The 14,292-nt window shown below is 42.7% G+C and overlaps 1 protein-coding gene across 9 annotated transcripts in view; it reads left to right on the top strand.

Annotated features, from left to right (window-relative positions):
• Window positions 1-9,141, top strand: part of CALD1 (caldesmon 1) — a 192,555-nt gene extending 183,414 nt beyond the window's left edge. For all 9 annotated transcript variants that reach the window (XM_036010922.1, XM_028525749.2, XM_036010923.1 and 6 more), the window contains 2 exons: window positions 5,265-5,345; window positions 6,784-9,141. In XM_036010922.1, coding sequence (XP_035866815.1) covers window positions 5,265-5,345; window positions 6,784-6,789 — 87 coding nt within the window. In that variant the 3' untranslated portion in view covers window positions 6,790-9,141. The remainder of the gene's footprint in view (window positions 1-5,264; window positions 5,346-6,783) is intronic.
• The last annotated feature ends 5,151 nt before the right edge of the window (window positions 9,142-14,292 follow it).

The raw sequence follows: 14,292 nt of genomic DNA on the forward strand, positions 1-14,292 counted from the left end.
GTTATTTTTGGAAATCTAAAATTTTCTTAATAAGTGTGGCTACCTTACTGTAAAAATATTCTTTTAACCTTTGCATCGAATGTGTATGATAATTGCCTTGCATTTATCACTGTAATCAGAAACCTTCTTAAGCTCCCTACTGTGTCCTGGTGAGCTTTTTCTTTTAGGCTGGCTTTGATATTGTTCTCGGCACCCAAAGAAGCAGAGACTAACCTGTCATTACTGCTCCATTCCAGAGGTAGAAGAAAACCTTTCCAAATTCCCCTAGACCTCTGACCCACTGAGCAATTAAGTGTATCCATCGGTTCCATACTTAACCTCCAAAGTCACCAAAATGTATCCCTTTTCCAATTTAAGAAGAAAAAAATGGAAATATTTTTTGACCCTTCTTGAGTGTAACTCCTTATAGTCCATTAATATTCAGCCCAGGATTTTTGGCACAAGGGTTCAGATGAGGTATAAAACTAATGTAAGCCCAATTTACAGTTGGAAAGTCTTTAAACATTGAAAAAAATTTTCCCCGTCTCCCAGTAGATACAGAAAAGAGGGCCTATAAGGGGAGACAGTGGAGGTGAGGGGTCATACCCATAAAGCATGTGCTCTGAAGCGCCTTAAATTTCCCCAGCACCCAAGGTGGCACGTGGAGTAGAAGTTATTTTTTAATGGCAATTTATGTAAATTTTCTGGCTCCAGGCCAGTGGTTATTAACCTTTTTGAATTACGGACCCTTTTGAAACCCTAATGAAATCTGAGGACCTTCTCCCCTAAAAACATGCATACCACTCAAGTTCCAGAAGTTCATGGACCCACTAAAGGACTCTCAAAATAGCAAAGATAGAGAATGGTATGTTTTCCTCTTTGATGAATTTGGCACCCTGCTAGAGAATATGGTCACTTTTTTTTCTCTTTTTAAAAAGACGCTTATTGATTGATTTTTAGAGATACAAAGGGAAAGAAAAAGATCAATTTGTTATTCCACTTATTTGTGCATTTATTGGTTAATTCTTGTATCTGCCCTGACTGGGGATTGAACCTGTAGCCTTGGTGTATTGGGATGACACTCTAACTGTGCTACAGGGCCAGGGCATGGTCACTTTTTCACATTTATTATATTTGTGACCTATTTCATTTCTATATCAGATTATAGCCACATTTGGTACAGGGCTTGACCCATACTCCTATCAGGACTTGAACCAATCAGCCTAGCATCCTCTATGTCATCCTAATGGGAGGGCTGAAAAAATCCAATTCAGTTATTAGACTAGGTATAACTATGTCAAGGTTTCCACCAAAAGCCCCATATTCTGGAGTTACTGACAGCCTCCTAAAAATGGCGGGCCAAAAAGGAATTACAGGCACGTTACAAAATCATTGCCTGCTTTACCTACTAGTTAGTACATTATTTGCTAGACCATCTACTAGAGGGTAGAAGGAAAAGGAAAGGAGAATGTGGCAGTTCATACAGGGTGTAGTGATCTCTTTTCCCACGACCCATGGGATTTGGCAGACTAGGTTGCTTTCCTGAACGAAAGCCGGATGGGAAGAAAGCAATATGGAGCTGCTGCTGTAGGTAAAAAGCTAGCTTGAGTACACTGAATAAGCAACCTTGACTTTTGTGCCCATTTCAAGGGTCCCAGAGCCAGCATTTATCACCGTGTGAGTAGCAACATGACAGTGGCTTTGGGAAAAGACTTGACCTGGAGTCCAAGAAGGCACGAGGGTAACTCACAGACACTATGGATCCAGCAGAAAAAAAAGATGAAATTCCCAAACTGCAGAAAGGGCTGGGAGGGCTCTGCAGATGCACAGGACTTGGCTGGCAAAAGGTGAAGTCCAGGAAGGCAGCTTAGAAAGACAGGTCAAGCAAGGATCTTGCGCAGTTCTTCTCAGGGGTCTCGCACTGGGCCCGCAGCTAAGATTTGTGTTGTTTCGTCCATAACATTGTGCTTTATTTTCCTTTTAAAAAGTATAATGTGAGCCTGGCTGGGTGGCTCAGTAGGTTGGAATCGTCCCACACACCGAAAGGTTGCAGGTTCAATTCCCCGTCAGGGCCCATACCTAGGTTGTAGTCCGATCCTTGGTCAGGGTTCACACAGGGGGCAAGTGATGACATGTTTATCTCACATCAATGTTCTTCTCTATCTTCTCCTACACCCTGCCACCTTCTTCTGTCTCTAAAAATCAATAAATATATCCTGGGGTGATTTTTAAAATCAATTTCAATATATTTTTGAGATGTGGAGGCATGTCTCTTGAATTTGTTGCTTCCCTCTTTTCCTGATTTTCCTACACCAAGCCCCTCCAGGCCTTTATGTTTCCAGCCTGGCCCGTCATAGGAGGTGTCCGAGTTTGACGCCTCTGGGACTCTGGTCATACTGACCCTGAGCCCAGGATGTCAGAGGACTCCCTAAAGACAACAGCAAATAGTAGGCACCCAAAGTTGCCTTCTGATTTTGGACTAGGGGTGATTTATTCCCTGTCCCTTGTTTACATTCCCAAGTGTATATGGGTAGAGCGGAAAGCCTGGGTTTGCATCTGTAGGTGTGGCACATGGCCATTAAGAAAAATCAGAGGGAAATTCTTTCACCAAAAAGAGCTTCGCCTAGTGAAACCTCAAGGGGAAATTGGTCTTTCCTTTGGGATTAATGTTCAGTTCTAAAGTTCACAGGAGAGAAAAACCATCCTCTACCAAGTTGTATAATTTCCATATATGCCAAGAAGTAAAAGTGCTCAAAACAGTTTGTCAAATCAATATGTTTTAATGTCCCTGAAAGTTTATTTAAAAGTCACCATTGATCTACATCGGATCCCTTACTGACTGGGACGTGTGCTGCTGTTTGTGGGTAGAATTTACCAGCTTGCAACTTTGTAATTGGACTTCAGTGCGGAGTGTGCCTATGTTAGCTGGCTTGCCTGTTCTTCGTATCTGAACTACATGTTATATACAGCTAAATTAAAATGCTAATTTGTCTTTCTTGTTCGTTTTTTTTAAGTCTTTCTCAGCTGAATTCTCTTCTTCATTCTTTGATCTCTGGTTGACTGGAAACCTGCTTCTCCTGCTTCATTTCCTCCTCTTCTCCCGGAATGGGTCTTTCTCTAAACTGTAGTCTGGTCAGGTAATTTTATGTATATTCCCCTTTGATTTAAAATGCCAACTTACCACTTAGATGTTAATATTTTTTTAAATAGACTCTTCAAACTGTTTAAGTAATCGCAAAAGATTCATAAGTAGGATTTAAAGGAGCTATAATCCATTTTCTTCTGTAGAACATTCATGTGAAAGAAAAATATTTGTCTTCTAGGAGTCAAATACATAAAGTAATAACAGCCACTTTCCAGAGCTTCCATCCGCATGTGCCTAATTATAGTTTCTGAAATTTTAAAACAGTCTTCCAGACAATTTGGCAGCTTTATCCTACATTGGCAAATCTAGTGGAATCCTTCAAAAACAGTCTGATTTGTTGCTTACCGGTTCCAAGTTAAATAGGTGTAACTCTCTAGCAGAACACCAGGAATTCATGCCACAGCGGAACTCCAGAAACTCAGTGAGATTAAGGCAGATCTGAAATGCCTCACGTGGCACCGTTTACCCGGCGCATTTCCAGTGCTGAGCCCTCCATACTGTCTGTCAAAATATGTCCATTGAGACGGGTGTCCGTGGATAATGCAACTGCTGTTAGCTTTGCCTTCCTAATGAGAAGAGGATGTGCCAAAACAAACATCGCTATTTCAGTTGAAACACATTTATTTTGTACGAGCTACCCTTTGCCAAGTACTAATATAAGCACATGCTGAAAGAAAAGTAAATGGAAACAGAAACGTGGATCCTCATCCAAACCCAATTAATTACGAGGTAGCAAATAAAGAATCAAAGCTATAGAACTGGTTTCTTCCCAAGATTTCCACATGTTCTCACATGTGTCATGAAGTGTCGGTTTCTCTTGTGGGTACGATTTATGGTAAATGTTTCTTTTGGTGGGGCGAGGTTCTACTGATGCGCTTCGGAATTATCCCCTTGCTCCACGGGAAGCGCGAAATGATTTTAGTCTGAGGACGGTGCAATTAGAGAAGTGTCTTAGTTTAGACTGTCTGGAAGCAGATCTTCACATAGGGATTCCAGTGGAAGAAGTAGGTTACTTGGGAGGGGAAGAAGGCAAGCCAACCAGGAATATCAGTAATGCTATTAAGCAAACCACCGCATGGGCTGCGAGAACTTAATCCCCCTGGGGAAACCCGGGAAGCCACCACACTACACAGGCTGCAGACTCGTCCCACCTGAGGCCTGAGTGCGCCTGAGCAATATCCCTGCGCCCGATCTCACGGGGGAGCGCTGGAGGCCTGCTCTTGGGGGTGTTAACTCTGAACGTCCAGCCTGCCTCCTGGTGGGCACAGTGGGCATCTGTGCCCAGAGAAAGTCCTCAGGGAAAGAAAGGCAGTGTTGGCAGTTGGAAGTCGGGCTGGTACGCACTAGAATGGTGAGGGCTCAGGGACTTCGGCAGGGTTCCGAAAGGTCACCTGCAAGGGGTGGAATGCCTATCCACCCCCAAAGGGGTTACAGGTGACCTTTGAATAACGTGGGTTTGAGCTGCATGGGTTCACTTATATGTGGATTATTTTTCCAATAAATACTGTCCATGTATTTTGTCTTCCTCATGATTTTCTTAACCACAGTTTTTCTCTAGCTTACTTTATTCTAAGAACATAGTGTATAATACAACATACGAAGTATGTGTTAATCAACTGTCTCTGTTATTGGTAAGGATTTCAGTCAACAGTGGGCTAGTAGTCATTAAGTTTGGGGGGAAGTCAAAAGTTTGATGCAGATTTTCTTCTGTGCATGGTTGTCAGGGAGGGGGCATAGGCACCCCTAACCTCCACATCGTTTAAGAGTCAACCGCATTTAACACCAGTCTATGCTGTATGCACGTCTAAAGGCACAGAACATTAGAAACAGGCTGCGTTACTTTTAATATGCTTATTATTCCAGTTTCGCTGATCAGTAAGCAGTAAGTCCTTGCAAAGAACAGGACCTAAATGCTGGATAGTTCTAGTGCATTCTCGTATCACAGCACAGGTCAAGGTCTATATAAAAACAAACACTGGCCAGTGGTCCTTTCAATTCCATCCGTTTCCGATCACTAGGATAAAGAGTGTATTGAACAACATGTTGATTCATACAAACATACACTAGATGTGATTTAGTTAGACCTGGCCAGTAAACATAAATAGCCATGTATGAATTTTTTCTGCTCTCTCCTCACTAGGATTTGAGGCCAGGAGACGTATCTGGCAAGCGGAACCTCTGGGAAAAGCAATCTGTGGACAAGGTCACATCCCCCACTAAGGTAATCTACTGGGAGCATTTGAGTTTCCTAGGGCTTCTCCCTGCAGTCTGATGTTGTCCTGGGTCAAATGACAAAGATCAGCATCACTGCCCGACCCCCTCCCAACAGCCAGGAACTATCGGTGTCTAGAGAGACCTGTGTGTGGTGCGGCGAAGTGCAAGCTCACAGAGCCTCCAGCATTGCAGGTGTGTCAGGCCTGCAACATAAACAGTGCAGACCCCCAGATAGTGCAGACCCCCGGGACAGTTCCCAGTAAGGCACTCTGGACACACCAGCGTGGTGGCAGTGTCGACAGCTGAAGGCCTTATGTTATAACTCACACACAACACAACAGCGGGATTGTGCAACAGGGTGGTGCAAGGTGGGAAGGTGACAGGGTCTTTCTGTGGTAATAATAGCGTAAGCACCAGGCCCACAGCGGAGTTTATGGGATGGCAGACCAGGAAGCTCCTTTGCTCCAAAATGTCAAACTCACTGCGTGTCAGGCAGTCACTCATTTGAAGTGAAAACACACAACACATTTGAAAATGCAGATTCGCAATACAACATCTGGCCCTCTGTGTCCTCAGTTTCTTATCTGCAGGTTCAAGGAATCATGGATTGAAAATATTTGAAAAAAGTTGCACCGTTGCCGACACATACTGTGTAGTTAGGCCTGCGATGGCTGCATCCACACTGAACGTGGACGGGCTTTTTTCCTTATCATTATTGCCTAAACAGTACAGTGTAACAGCTACTTATATAGCATCCACATAAGTAAGCTAGAGATTTGCAGTATACAGATTATATGCGAATACTGTGCCATTCTCTATAAGGGACTTGAGTGTCCACGGAGTTCGGTGTTTGTGGGGATGCTGGAACCAATCCCCTAAGATACTGAGGGACGACTGTACTTTAGTATGTGTGAATACCTCAGCAGGGACTTTTAGCAGCTAGCTGGGGAAAAGAAACGGCATACAAATAAGAGTATGAGTCAGGTCAGGTTCAAGGGTACAAGAACAGGAGGGGAAAAACGAAGAACGGAAGAAAACCAGAGGTAAGCACATTCCACGTCACCATCATGCCTTCACATGGCGGAGACCCAGCCATTCCCTCACGTGTGGCTGTGTGGAACAGACACTGTCCATTCCTGGCCATTATATGGAAGTTAAAAACATGATTCTGAGTGCCCTGAGCAAGGTTAAAGGTCAAGATAGACAAAAGAGAATATAAAGAAGAAAGAGAGGAAGGGGAGAGGGAGGGAAGGAAGGAAGGAAGGAAAAAGTGAAAAAAATCAACAGAAAGACAAAGAGGAGCATGTTTGAAGAGGATGCCCACAAAAAGCCTCCCTTTCATAAATACTTATTCCTGCCTATTACAACTCTTTTTCCTCTTCTGACACAAGACGTTGGGCTGGAGCACCGCGACCTGCCGATTTAAAGCCGTCTTCTCTTCGCAGGTCTGAGACCGTTGAGGCGAGAAGCCGGGGCAGCCCCTGCAGAGGCCGGACCCGCCCAGTGGCAGAGGGCTGACGTGCTCTGTGTTCTATTTATGTTGATTTACTCAATTTGGGTTAATTTCCTTTTGTTTTATTTTTCATTATCCCAGTAAAGCCATGTATATTGTCACTCTATTTAATAATCACCGTCTAGAGAAGTTCGTGGGAAAAGTACTGCCTTTGCACAGGAGCCTGTTTCTAAAGAAACCCATGCTGTGAAATAGAGACTTTTCTACTGACCACCGGAACTCGGAACAGTGACACCAGCCACGTCGGAGCTCAGACGAAAGGAGGCGCGAGTTGAAAATTGCCTGAGGAATGTGTGCAGTATCCAGAAAAAAACCAACCATAGTGTGCATTGTCATTATTGGTATTTTCATTTTAAATACAGAAGTCATGTTGTTTCTGCACTTTAGAGTAAAGCATGGAAGAAATCATCGTAGTAGGCCATTGTACCACATTCTGAAAGTAACCCGTTTCGGATTTGAGATACTGCAATAATGATTTTTCTTTTAAATGTACTGTTAAGGTGTTCCTTTTTTTTCATGCTGGTGGGTATCTATGTTGGATGATGTTAGAAGAAGACAGTGGTACCGATATCTTTAGGTTGGTTGCTTTGTGGATTTCTTTGGTAGTGATAGTAAACCACATTTTAGATGGCCTGTTCCTGTATGTATGTGCATTCCTATACAAACACACTAATGCTAGGGAGCTTCTTTATGTGCTAGGCTATTATATTTAGCAGCCTGTCCTTGTAACTAGCCAATATCACAGCTTTTCAAAAATTAAAAAAATCACAATATTATATTAATATTCATATTTGCCAATAGAGACATGGCAGAATAGGTCTCGATGTGTGTTCAAGGCCCAGGAGACAACCTGTAGAAAAAGGCGAGATTCGGAATGTCAAAATGAATGGGTATTTTCTATAAAACACAGTATTTAGCTTATCCTTAAAGGCAGTCTTGAAGCCCAGTGTGAATTTTACTAAATCTGCCACCTGGGTCAAACTGAAAGCTTGCCGAGAACTTGATTCTGTTAACAACCAAGTTCCCAACAGGGTGGCCTACGTGATACCTGAGGTCTCTTTTTCATCTGAAATTGAAAGATGAGAATTTCAGTGACAGGATTGTGCAGACTGAAATTCCATGTCTGGGCACAAGAGACCAACTTCGGCTCGTGTCTGCAAGCAGAGACGAAAAGTAAGCACAATCCACATTTAGAAGTCATGAAAGTCCTTCTTTCTGCCTTTAACATACGGAACCGTTTTGTAACTTAAATGTTTCTACTTTTATTCTTAGTCATTGGTACTTGCCATAAGTTGATAATGTGCTGAACTTTCCAAAACTTTATATAACTTGCACTAGTTTTACCATTTCCCCCCCAAATCTGTATCGACTCATCTTGTTTACACGTGCAGTCCCGACATCAGCTCTTATTAAGTAAGTAAGTGTAAGCGTGCGTGTTCCTCTGTTCCTCACGACTGATGGGAAGAGAGCTCTCCAGCGTCTTGGCAATGTGTTCTAGCATAGTGATATGTAGGGTAGTTCTGCCAACTGATACCTCATTTGACTTAACCCAAAGTGTCCTGGCCTCAATCCCTACCACACCGAGGGAGCCTCCCAAATGACCATTTTCTAATCAACAGTATTTCCCTGGAGGAGCTAGCCAGGGCAGGGCTGGCATGAGCTGGGACCACTGCCTTGCAAAATCTCTTTTCCTCAAAAATCAGTAAAGAGTAGCTGGATTCTCTAGCTTTTCGCACACCTGGGCCAAAGGAAGGAAAGCCACCAAGATTGCACAGGTCACCCACCCGTGACAGGGTAGATAGGAATCTATGACAAGGTGAACTAGAATCCACCTGTAGTGTCTGGTTGAGCATCGACTCCCATTACTGGAGTGAAATGGACCAAAGTGTGAATGAAGGCCCACGGCGATGTAGCATTTGCTTTGTTGTACTTTTGAACAAGAGCTTCTCCTGATCACTATTATATATATTTTTTCTCGAAAGTCTAAAGTTGAGATGAGAAGAGAATATATCGATCCTGACTTTTATTCCAGTGTTTGGATGGAATAAGTTTTAGGGTAGAATTTTGTTCCGTTTGGATTTAATCTTTTGAAAAAACGAATCCCGTGTTTACTTGTTTGATTACAATTCTGTTATCTTTAAGAGGTAAAACTGCAAAGTGACTAGCATGTTCTGTGAATCTGCCATTCCTGAAAATTTTATCAACACTTGATATTTTTCACTGATAATTGATCGCTGCAATAAATATATATTGTGAAAATGCATCCACAATAAATGAAATTCCTCCAAATGTCATTGCCTCGCTTGTTTTTATGTACTATGTCAGTTATCAGAGTTCTATTTGCTGTAATAAAGATGCCAGTGTAGCAAAATGTGTATTTCAGATTAGAGTCTTGGTTTCATTCTTTAAAGAAGAAAAGCCATTTCATGTTTTTTTTAACTTGTTATTACAGGCAATTTTCTAACGAAACACTGAAAATTGCTTTGGTAGGGACAACTGACCGAGCATGTGTGAACAAGGTTGAAAAGGAGGGTCTTCAAAAAAAATATGAAACGTCCCTTTGTCCTCCTCTCACTCCCAGTGTTGCCACGCACCGCCCTTCCTGCTCCTAAGGGGACAAGACTGTTTCCCCAAAGGTGGTTTCTTCTACAAAAAAAATGCTCATTTAATAGACACCATTTGTTTGCGAACACTTACTCTTGGCAAGGCAGTGGCGATTACATTTAAGTCTAAAGGTGTTTCTTCGTAGTAATTTTGCATATTTATGTAGCGCTGCCTGGTCTGAACTCTGAGATTCTTCTCCTAAAGGTTTTCAATGGTGAGCCCACAGCTCCTGAGCAGTCTCTAAATCCTGCGCTAAGTTACTGTGACTTAAAGAAGAATTAGTCCTTTTTACCTCTATGTCCTAACAAGAAGGGCGGTGGCACTAAGTTGAGACAATAAGATAGTGGTCATCAAAGTCCATTCAGAAAACGAAGCGATGAAAAGAATACAGTCTGTAGTACCGATACCAAGATGACGGGTTGGAGAGGGATGAAAATTAATTCTACGATGTTCATAGGGTGTAAATGCTATAAGTGTCTGGTGGATGTAGACAGGTGTGGTGGAGGGCTGTCCCTATCCTTGCTTGCATGTTTGCTCCAAATGGAAACACCGATAAGAAAAAAAGATCTCATGATCCTAAGTAGGTATTCTTCCACAAAAGATGAACTAGTAAGGTCCTAACTTGAATCCCGTGCCTGTTTGTGTGAAGCTTGTTATTCATGTTGTCCAAACATTCTATATCCTTCCTGATTTTTGTTTTTGTTCCTTTGTTCTATTACTGAAAAAAAAAGTAAAAATCTCCCACTATGATGATGGATGTGTCTGTTCTCATAACTTTGTTCATTTTGTTCTCCATATTTTAAGGTCATGTTTTAGGTAACAAATCTAGAATCATCATATAGATTCCTAGTGAATTAAATATTTTATCAGGATGAAGTGAATATCTGTAGCAAAGACTTTTGCCTTAAGTTTTGCTATCCTTTTAGTTAGCACTTGCACAGCGTAACTTCCCACCCCTTTACTTTCGGCCCTTGTATACCCTTTAGGTGTAAATGCACGTCTTTGAAAACCGTGTGGTTGGAGTTTGGGTTTTCACCCAGTCTGATTCTCTTTAAGCTTTAACTGGAGTATCTAGTCTTTTTATATTGGATGCAATTACTGATATGTTTGCATTTCAATAGCACCCTAGTTCTATGCCGCCTGTAGCTTTTTCCCTCTTGCCTCTGTGGCTGGAATTTCTTAGGCTTCCAAGTACATGCTGATCACAAGAGGCAGCTGAGAGGCTGGGCTAGACTTTTGGCAACCCAGTGGGACAACAGAACAAAAGAGTCTTCATCTGTCAAGGATGAGGATTTGTTTGTCTACTTCCGACAATGGGTTTCCAAAGAGCTGCTTCCCGAATGTAAGGATGAGCTTGAAGGAACCTGGTCTTCATAAAGACTTCCTCCTGCCTTCATGCTGGGGGACAATTGCATTATTCTAGTGGGGAGGTAAACTATAAATAATAGACATAGAAAGTTACAAAACACTGAGTAATAATTCAAGAATTTTTTTATTGTTCAAGAACAGTTTTCTGCCTCTTCCCCCCACCCCTCCCCACCACCCCAGCCCTCCCCATCTCCCTCTCCTGTTTCCACCCCTCATTATTGTCCATGTGTCCTTTATACTTGTTCCTGCAAACCCTTCATCTTTTCCCCTGTAATCCCTTCTCCTCACCCCTCTGGTCACTGTCAGCCTGTTCTCAATTTCAGTGTCTTTGGTTATATTTTGCCTGCTTGTTCATTATGTTGATTAGGTTCCTGTTAAAGGTGAGATCATACGGTATTTGTCTTTCACTGCCTGGCTTATTTCACTTAGCATAATGCTTTCCGGCTCCATCCATGCTGTTGCAAAGGGTAGGAGCTCCTTCTTTCTTTCTGCTGCATAGAATTCCATTGTGTAAATGTACCATAGTTTTTTGATCCACTCATTTACTGATGGGCACTTAGGTTGCTTCCAGCACTTGGCTATTGTAAATTGTGCTGCTATGAACATTGGGGTTCTTAGGTTCTTTTGCAATTCAAGAATTTAAGAGATGAATTATCACAAGGTTTTAGTACATAACTGTCCAAGAATTATGTAGCACATAATTCAGTGTTTAGAAGGAGGAGAGAATACTTCAATCTGGGGTGATCAGAGAAAAAAAACTGTCTGCCTTGTATTCGTTTGTGCCCTCAGAGGTATACCCAGTGGCCTACACATAGTGGTGCTCGGTAAGTCACAAGATGATTTCCTGAGCAACCCAGTTTGTAAACTGCCAGATGTACTGCTGTCAATGTCTGGAGGGTTCTTAGAGATCTGAGAGATCAGTTCGTTTTATGACACTCTTATTCCCACATTTGTAATTCCCGTGTCCGCTCAGCCCTGCATCTCAGCCCGTCAAGAACGCTGGCCTCTGACTGGACCTGATACAGCTCTAACAGCAGAGTTTTGCCAAGGCATGCTTTTAGGGATGTCAGCTTTTGTTCTTTTGACATTTTCCCCAAAAAAGTTTCATTAAAATGGGTTTTAGAAGTCCAAACTGATCATTTCTACCTAGATTAAAAAACAACAACAACAAACCCTTCAACCAATAATCTCTTCCTGATGGTACTAATAAAAAAATTATGGCCCTGGCTGGCATAGCTCAGTGGATTGAGCTCGGACTGTGAACCAAAGTGTTGCAGGTTCGATTCCCAGTCAGGGTATATGCCTGGGTTGCAGGCCATGACCCCCAGCAACCGCACATTGATGTTTCTCTCTATCTCCCTCCCTTCCCTCTCTAAAAATAAATAAATAAATAAAATCTTTAAAAAAATATGCAAAAGAGCTGTAAGTCATACAGAACACAGGATTAGCTCCTTAATGAGTTTTCAACCTAAATCAGCGTGACTTGAGTCATCCAGGCTTCACCGCAGCAAGGCCAGCAGGTGCCCAAGTATCAGAGGGATGTGGTGTCATTGCCACCAACTGGAGATCAGCTAGTCAAATGGAAACGACAGCTAATGTTCATTGGGCCCCTCCAAGTCCCAGGCCCCTTATATGATATTCATGTAATCCTCACGATGCCCCCACATGACAGGTTCTACCCAGTCACTCCCACTTCACGTGTAAGTAAGTGGCAGCTCAGAGAAGTTGAAAAGCCTGCTTAAGGTTACATGGCTACTAAGTGGTGGAATATCTGACCTAAGGCAATTGGCTCCTGAGCCCACACCCTACCCTCTAATCCCCAGAATCTCTCAAAAGAGATTGTCACTGTGCAGCAGCAGGCCTGGAAGAGGGTCCCCTGTCAGCGGCAGGTGGGAACCAACGCTCTCCCCCTGAAGCCCACAGAGAGGAAGAACAGCGCTTGAGGCCAACACTGTACACTTCAACTCGGCCCAGTTAAGGAGACACTCGTTTTTTTCCTCCCCAACCCCTGCTCACCCTAAGACAATAAGGAACTGGTATCTACAAAAAAAAAAAAAAGCTGGATATAAATAGCAAAATGCCAGCTCCCTCCCATTTCCCAAGCCACTAGAGCTGGGGACCAGGAAGGAGGGGAATTGAACTGAGTTTGAAATGGAAGTCTAAACAGTACTTAATACCAAATCCCAGAATGAAATCTCACATACCAAAATGAAACTGTTTTAGTAGCTAAGTGTGGCTGAAGATTTACGGAATCTGGGTGACACGTCCTCTGTGGAAAGGGATTTCACCATTACCATTCAGGAGCAGTTATTGGGAGGGGGAAAAAAAGGCTATTTCATGTTTTTCGTCATGAAACTTGACACTAACCCTGGGAACTAGTCTTTCTCATTTGAGGTGATTTATCCTATCCGTTTTTCTGTGGAGCAAGCAAGGGGCATTTTTACTACCTCCTTTCCAAGTGTTTAGGAGAGCAATGTTTCCCGGTGGTCCCCAAATTTAGACAGTCTCCAAACTAGTTCTACCAATTACAGAGGGGTTAGGAAAGACTTCCTTGTGGGGATGACCTTTGAGCCCAGTCTTGGTTAGCTGACCGGCTGGGATACCTCATGAGTTGAGCTTGGAAACATTTTGTGAGGTTCAGCGCTATATTGGGGCGTTCTAGACCCAGATAGTCTGAGAAAGGCCAAGATGGGTACTACATGGAGGACCCCAGGGCTTGCAGGACCTAGTAGGGCTTCCTCAGCCAAATTAGGACAGGAGCGCTATAGCCACATAACCACCAACTTCTGTGATGTCATAAATAACTCTGCCCTAGTCACTTCATGTTCCCATTTAAGTCTCCGGTCAATAAATTCAAAATGACATAATTACACAACATAAATTATAATCCTAACACAATTTACATCTGGCCATGTTGCCAAAGTGAACTTTCCTCCTGATTCCCACACTAATAATTGTGTCTTTAGGAGACTTGTTTTGGTTTTTCTTTTCCTTTTTTCTTACTCTGATTATATTCCTTTTATATACTGCAGGCTTGGAGTAAATAAGCCTGTGAGGCATTTGAGTGGAGACCTGAAGCAAGTTAGTTCCCCACAAATTACCACAAATTAGAGGACGGGTTGCTGGAGGGGGAAACCTGCCTTCCCAAAGGCAGAAGCTGGCTGTATAAGGAGCAGGTCCGGCAACCTTCTCCGATAAGATCATGGGGAAGAGGAAAACATTCAGACTGACAGCAAGCCCTTGCCTCACCTCCACCACACCCTAAATGCAAAGAATTTCGTCTCTCCTACATACCACTATCTGTAATAGGAGAATAAATTTAAAAAGGAGGAGGAAGAAGTAGAAGAAGCTGCTTAAGAAAACCATGTTTCATTTATCTGGGGAAGGAAAAAAAAAAGTCCTAATGAAATCTCTTCCCTTAAAATGATACTCACTTGAGCCAAGCTTTGGCTGACCAGTACTCCCTAGT

The sequence above is a fragment of the Phyllostomus discolor genome, chromosome 10 (assembly GCF_004126475.2).
Source record: "Phyllostomus discolor isolate MPI-MPIP mPhyDis1 chromosome 10, mPhyDis1.pri.v3, whole genome shotgun sequence".
In the NCBI taxonomy this organism is placed as follows: domain Eukaryota; kingdom Metazoa; phylum Chordata; class Mammalia; order Chiroptera; family Phyllostomidae; genus Phyllostomus; species Phyllostomus discolor.